Source organism: Eurypyga helias, unplaced genomic scaffold (genome assembly GCF_000690775.1).
Source record: "Eurypyga helias isolate BGI_N326 unplaced genomic scaffold, ASM69077v1 scaffold26811, whole genome shotgun sequence".
Taxonomy (NCBI): domain Eukaryota; kingdom Metazoa; phylum Chordata; class Aves; order Eurypygiformes; family Eurypygidae; genus Eurypyga; species Eurypyga helias.
The window spans coordinates 634-7,761 of record NW_010230566.1 but is presented as its reverse complement, the minus strand read 5'-3'; the positions used below and the strand labels follow the sequence as shown (position 1 = coordinate 7,761).

Below are 7,128 nucleotides of genomic sequence, written 5' to 3'. Positions count from 1 at the left end.
CCTCCAAATTCAGCCGGTCTCCTTCCCCCCTTGGGGAGGTGACTTCGCTGGAGGCCCTCCCCCCCAAAAAATGTCAACGAGGTTTAAAAGCTAGAGCTCTCTATTGCTAATACGTGTCTTACATCATTTATACAGCATTTTAGGGGCCCTGGCCTTTATTCTGGCTAAAACTCAGCATCACTTTCCCTTAGGAAATGAAAAAAACAAAGGTTAACAAAAAGTTTAATATTAAAAAAAAAAAAAACATTTAAAAGAGTCATTCTCACTTCCTCTCCTTTTAAAATGAAGAATTTTTTTCTGGGGGGGTGCAGGAGCTGCTCGTGGGCTCCAAGGTCTCCAGTGGGACAGAAGAGCCATCTGAGGCACTTGCTCGAGAGGGGACAGAGGCTGAGGCAGGTGACGTCCCTCCGACCCTGCTCCCATCACGATCTAAAAGAAGACACAAAAAAACCCCAAAACAGGTTTAGGGTTATGCGCTTAGGAAGACATTTAAACACGTTATATCAAAGGCGAGTTGTGTTTGTGTCATTTGAAAGAGCTTCATTCTTCCCCAGAATAAGAAGGAAATTCACTATAAACACCCCAAAGGGATCAAGACCCCAACCCCCAGCTCCACTGCTGGCCAAATCCAGCTGATTTTTGAATGCTCGTGCAGAAAACCCAGATGAAGGGGAGGAGAAAAGGAATGAAACCGCTTAGGCCCAACCCCTATCTCTGTTATTTTTTGCCAAGGGAAGGACAGAAAAGGACAGATGGACATTTCCTTACTGGGAAATCTTGCAGTTTGTCGTGGCAACGTAGCGCCCGGTGTAATGGATGTTGCACCTCACCACATTGTTGGTGAAGTCTGACTCCAGGACGATGTATTTGGGGTTCACCTGAACCTATAAACAGTGAAAGAGAAGGAAAAATGCACACAAAAATTAGTAAGAGAGGGGATGGGTAGCACCTGGAACCTGTGTGAAAGGGATGGCACCAAAAAAAGGTGTGTGATCCCAAACCTGATGGTTGAGTAGATCCCAAGCTGACCCCAAATCAGTGATGTTTACCCCTAAAAATCTCCCTGAATGACCCCGGCCACCTTTAATACGTAATTCCCTGGCTGCACGTCCGTTATATCGATCCACTGGCAGTCGATGTCAGCATTGTAGGTATCGTAGCAGCCTGGGCTCAAGCCCTGCAAGGAAAAAGGGGGTTCAGAGTGTGGTGGTGGGACAGTGAACCCCAAGGAGCCTTTTAGGCAATCCTCCTCCCTGCCCCAGAAGCCACCTGAGTGTGGGCCGTGCAGGCGTAACGCTTCAGGTTGCCAAAATCGCAGGTGGTGTCCTCCAGGCAGAAGCTGGCCTTGTGGCCCTCGGCCACCTTCCTCCCCGTGGTGGCATCCAGCAGGTCGTAGTGGCTGAACTCATCCATGCTGTGGTAGTGCCTAGGGATGGGGATGGGGAGGGGGACACAGTCAGGGTGAACCCCCCCACAAGCGGTGCTGTCCCCTCTGCAGATGGGATTTTGGGGGCTCTCCATTAACCATGGGGCCACGCCAGCTTGCCAGCTCCCTCTTTGGGGACATCAAATGCAGGAGCTTGGTGGCTTCAGGGACAAAGAAGCAAAGCAAGGTGACTTCCCTCCTCCCCACCTCCCCAGAAAATATATATATCTCACAGCAAAGCCACAGAAAGGGGGAAATGCCACTTAAAAAACCTTAGAAGTGCCACAAAGCGGAGGAGAGGTGAGGACACTCACTGATGGCAGCTGTGCCATTCCCAGCTGTGCCGGGGCCGGCTGGGCAGAAAGTCGGCCGTGCCCTGGTTCTTCACCCGCTGGGGAAACCGCAGGAGCACCCGCACGTCGTAGTCGGTGGCTTCAGCAGTGTAGGCGGTGCTGGGGACATCAGGGAGGGTCAGCGCCAGTGCCCCCGTGCCCTCAGCCCCAGACCCGGGGGACAGGACTCCCCTGGGCACGGGGCACAGGCTTGGCCCTGGCACCTCCAGGGAGGAAAATCCCCAGTGAGTGCATCCGCAGGGAGAGTTTCCTCCATAGAAAAGGAGATGATGAGAAAAAATAAGGAGAGAAGGTCCCCCCAGCCCTGCAGCACCCACTAGACACTGTGCTTTGTTGTTGGTTCTGTGCTTTGCTTCAAACTTCACTTAGCTTTCCCTTTTCCCTTTCCTTTTCTTTCCCCTTCCCTCTTTCCTTCCCTTCTCCTCTTCTTCATCCTCCTTCCCCTTCCCTTCTCTCATCCATCCTTTTCCTTCATGTCTCCTTCTTCCCCATCCCTCTTAGGATTTCCCCTCTCTCTCCTATTCTTCCCTTCTCTTTCTCCTTTCCTTCTCTCTTCTGTCCTTCTCCTCCTCTCCTCCATCCTCCTCCTTCTCCTTCCCTCTTCTCTATCCTTCCCTTTACCTTTCCTTCTTCCCTACCCTTCCCTTTCCCCTTTCCTTCCCCTCTCCTCCATCCTCCTCCTCCACCCTCCTCCCCTACCAGCACAACCATTCCCAGCCCCACCACCTCCCCGCTCCCCATCTCCCCCTCGCACGGGGACCCCTTCTTTCCCCCTGTGTCCCCATCCTCCCCTTGCCCCAGGATGCAGCCCGCACCCCACGACTGCTCCTACCTGGCCAGGCACTTCTCCTCGGCCGCGCAGCGCAGCGAGTACAGGTGAGCTCGCTGCACGTAGGTGGACGCTTGCACGTAGTTGGGGTCTGGCACCAAATCGGGGAGACCTGACGGGGGGGATGGGGACAGCCCTGAGGGCTTGGGGCAGGGCTTGGCTTGGGGACACAGCGGTCCCAGGCTGGAGGCAGCCAGCCCTGTCCCCGTGGGGCAGTTCTGCTTTGGTCACCACCACATTTTTTCAATTTTAAACTGCAGACGGAAAATCCTACCTTCCCCTCCCCCGGCTCCTGCTGGCAAATCCCAATCCTCCATTTTCCTACAGCGGGATTGCTCAACCCGTCCTCCTGGAAGCGATTACACCCAGCCCTGCGCAGCCGCCCTGTGAGGGGTTATTGGAGTCTCCCCGAGCCCCCAGCTCCCACCCCTGCAGCAGCCAAGGACAGGGAAGTGCCCAGACCTCCAAAAATGCAGAGGGGGGAGTCCCTATTTTCTTCCCTGTTTCCCGTTTTTCACTCCAAATAAGGGTGGAAGTGGGGGCTTTGCTAACCCCAGGCCCCCCACACTGTTATCACTCCTCTCCTTTAATTCCTGACGTTGTCCTGCACTTGGGACCAAACTGAAGTGAGCTGTGGACAGACAGACAGACACAGGGATAGGCGGGGTCTGCCTCGCTTTCCAAAAGCATTACAGAGCCCAGCTGGAGCCAGTGCTTCTCCCCCCAGCAACGCCCTTTCACACCTTCCCCAGGGCTCCTCTGGGACCACCAAAACAGAAGGCATCCTTACAACTGCCCCTGAAGAAGGGACAATGCTCTCCAGGCACTCTCTGCCTCAGTTTCTCTTCTCACAGCCCTCTGCAAAGTCAAGTCCTGCTCCACAACAACCTCTGCTTAGCCTATTTCCTTCCTGCAAGCTTGCCAGCCTGTCCCCATTGCCATCCCCATCCCATTCCTCATCCCCAACCCCATCCTCATCCCCATCCTTGTGCCCATGCTGATCTTCATCCCCATCCCCATCCCTCTCCCTGTCCTCATCCCTGTCTGTGTCCGCATCCTTATCCTCATCCCAGTCCCCATCATTTTCTCCATCTCCATCTTTTGTTCCCAACCCCCTCCCAGTCCCCATTCTCATCCGAACGCCCTTTCAAGGGATCAGCCACATCAACTCCTCCCTTTGCACCCTAACAGTTTCCAGCACATTTCCTTTTTCCCCTCCTGTTTTTTTTATCCCTATTTTCCCTTTTTTCCACGGGCAAAAAGAACAATGCCTTCTTGTTTCTTGGCCTGCCTTCCCTCGAGGGATCACGTCACTCCATTGGAGCTCGTTTCCTGCCCCACTTGCTTGGTCATCGCTGCTGATGTAATACCCAGGGGGGAAAATTGGGAGAGCTTGGAAAGACTTCCCCCCCCTTAAAAAAATTAATAATCAAAAAAGTGATGGAGAAAGACCCCTGGGCCCCGTCCCGCTTGCAAGAGGAACATTTGTCATCATTTATAAAACAGCTTTTCCTCCCCACTGTTGTTTATAATAAATTCTTGGACACTCCAAGGAGAAACCCGACTCCTTTACCAACGGGGAGCTTTATTTTCCCCCCACAACGGAGCTCGCCCTGTATGGCCCCGTTGTTATTGGAGGGTCTCACGCCTGATTTTTGGTTCAGGCCCGGCAGTGAAGGGTTAATAGGATGGCAGGATCTGGCCTCACCACCCTCCAAATGTCCCCTTATCACAGCAGGGCACCAAACTGTCCCCAGACCTGGGCTGGTCAAATCCTGATCCTTTTTGCTGAGACAGCACTTTTCCACCTCCTGCAAGTCTGAGGGCCTGGCAGCCCCCCACTATCGCCTCCAAAAAGGGACAACCACAGCAAGAAAATGTTTGTTTTTCCTCCTCCGCCCCTCAGCCTGCCCCGGGGAGCTGCCAGAGAAGATTTCCTTCTTATTCACCGTGAAAATTAGAATAATAAAAAAAGGCAGGCCTGCTCCCCGCTGCGCTGTTTGTGCAGGTGTGCTGGGCTTAGCTGAAAATCCCAGCTCCAGCAGCTTTCCAAGGGGGTGGCTGCTTTGCCTCCCTGTGCTCAGCAGAGCTGGGTCCCAGCCCTGGAGATGCAGGGACTACCGAAGGGGATGGCTGTGAACAATGGGAACACCCCTGAGCAACTGAGATGCACCCCTTCATCCCCCCCATTCCCATCCCTGCAGCATCCCTCCTCCAGCACCTCCTGGTGCACTCCATCCCATCCCCATAGCATCCCTCCACCACCTCGACACATCCCTTCATCCCAGCCATACTGAATCTTCTCAGGATCTGCAGTTTGTTGTTAAATACCTGAAGACAGCACCAAAAATCATATCAAACCCATCCTCAAGCCCACAAAAGGGAGTCTTTTCCAGCAAGATTGTTATCTCCTGGCCCAGGTGCCCTATCCACGGGTGACAGCATCCTCAGATGTCACCACAACTCGGGCTTAGCGGGGATCAATATCCCCATTACCCCACGGGATTTCCAAAACCCACTCCCATCAAAAAACAATTCCAGGAGACCTGTTAACATGAGGGCAAGGCGAAACCACACTCTGGAGATGGAGGAAAGCAGAGGGAAGGGAGTCTGGGGAAGGCTCAGGATGAGGAAACCCCTGGAGATGCATCCTGGGGGTCAGTTGGGAGTGGGGAGCCCTGGTGCGAACCAGCATCTTGGCCAAACATCACAAGGAGGGGTGGGCCATCTCCCCCCATGGCTTAGATGTCTTATCTTTCACCAGCCAAGACCTCCTTTGCACAAGATGACGCAGACCTTGGGCAAGGCTTGGGTGACACTTGGGTGAGCTGCAGTGATGAAGATGTGTTCTCCCCATCTCCTTGCCAAATCCCGATCTCCTGCGTTATCTCCCTCTCTTACCCAAGCCACACAAGGTGCTCCTCTCCCACCTCCACCACAGCCTGCTCACCTATAGATCGAGGGCTGTAAACCATTTCAACTCTCATCTTCTAAACTGACCTCACTGGCTGGAGGGAGGTGGATGATCCATGATGCTCACGCAAGCCCCTAGAAGCTGCTGGATCTAATTCCTTAATTAACCCTCCAGGTGCCCCAGCAAGGGGCCAGGAATGCTGCACATTCCTGGCAGAGCTGATTAGGAGGCTCTTAAAGAGATTAGGCACATAATTAACATGTGATTTGGCTTTATAAAGGGTTTTGACCAATTAAGAAACCTGCCTGAAGGGTGGCTCTGCAGGTTAGAGGCCTGGGGAGATAGCAGCTTTCCCTTTTTGGTGACCTGAAGGGAGGTGGCAGCTTTCCTCAAACAAAGCTTCCCTGGAGAGAGCAGTAGGTGACCCGGAGGAGAGGCCAGGCAGAGGGCCACCTCCCTGGGCTGGGTGGGTGATCTTTATTCCCTTCTTTTATTTATTAAGGAAAAATGTGACACCTGCACCGAGAGGTGGGTGTCCCACTGATGGGCTTGTTGGTCAGCGAGGGTTGTCCACCCACCCCTGAGCACCCCAACCCCCTGACAGAACCACAGCACCATCACCTCCTGGCCCAGATTTCAAGGATTCTTGAAGGACACAGCCTTTTTCAACAGGGAGAAGGTAAGCTCGGCAGGCGTATTCTCATTTCTCCCAGTCGCCTCAGGTCATCTGCAGGGCAGCTGTCCCCAGGCGTCCCACCACAGACACATGGAACCATCAGCAACCCTCATCCCGGCAGGAGCGGCTGCTCCCGACAAGGCGGGCAGAGATCCAGAGGAAGATCCTCTCCGCACAAACCCTGTCCCCAAGCTCTTTCCCACACATCTTCAGCAGGGCCAGCCGGACCTCGGGCTGACCCAGCCAGGCTGCTCTCGTCTGTGTTTACTCGCTCGCACGCAACGGGGCAGGGCTGGGATGAACGCTTCCCCCAGTACGAACCCTCTGGGATGGATTTTTCTCAGAAACCAGGGATGGTGCTGGATGGGTTATGGGATCAGATGGGTCAGAGGCTCCAGCTGAGATGGTTTTCCCAAGGAACCAGCAGGGAACAGATCCCCCAGGCTGTTGCTCCTCACACCCTTCAGCCTTCCTTCTAATTTCACCACGGAGAAAAACCACTCTTGGCAAGCCTCAGCCAAAAGCCACAGGATTTCATCAGGATCGGGGTCAGTAGGACGTGAAGTGACAGCGTCCCTGCTGTGACCTTGGTCCCCTGCTGCGGCCCCCTTGGGGAGGGGTGGGGGTGGCAGTGATGGAGGCTATCAGCCCCCAGCGAGGTAGCAGAAATCCACCCGTGAATCAAGTCTTCCCCAGCACAAGGCACATGGCTGAGATGAGCTGGGACATGGCACTGTCCTACCCCAGGAGCACAACGTGCCCCCAGCCCACGGCACACAGCCACCCCACGCAAGGCAGGACAGCCTGGGACACGGCACAGACCCACCTCACAAATACAGGATGACCTGGAACATGGCACAGACCCACCCCAAGCCCAGACCCTGCTGGACTTGCCCCTACGCACCCCTTCCCTTTCCTTCCTGTTTTTCC

The 7,128-nt window shown here is 54.4% G+C and overlaps 1 protein-coding gene across 1 annotated transcript in view; it reads right to left on the bottom strand.

The window, feature by feature from the left end:
* Window positions 1-764: 764 nt before the first annotated feature.
* Window positions 765-7,128, bottom strand: part of LOC104516469 (protein-lysine 6-oxidase-like) — a gene marked incomplete at its 5' end in the record, with an annotated part of 6,968 nt that continues 604 nt past the window's right edge. Inside the window, 6 exons of the mRNA XM_010160801.1 lie at window positions 765-884; window positions 1,082-1,177; window positions 1,270-1,426; window positions 1,741-1,878; window positions 2,612-2,720; window positions 4,903-4,939. Of these exons, the coding sequence (XP_010159103.1) occupies window positions 765-884; window positions 1,082-1,177; window positions 1,270-1,426; window positions 1,741-1,878; window positions 2,612-2,720; window positions 4,903-4,939 (657 nt within the window). The remainder of the gene's footprint in view (window positions 885-1,081; window positions 1,178-1,269; window positions 1,427-1,740; window positions 1,879-2,611; window positions 2,721-4,902; window positions 4,940-7,128) is intronic.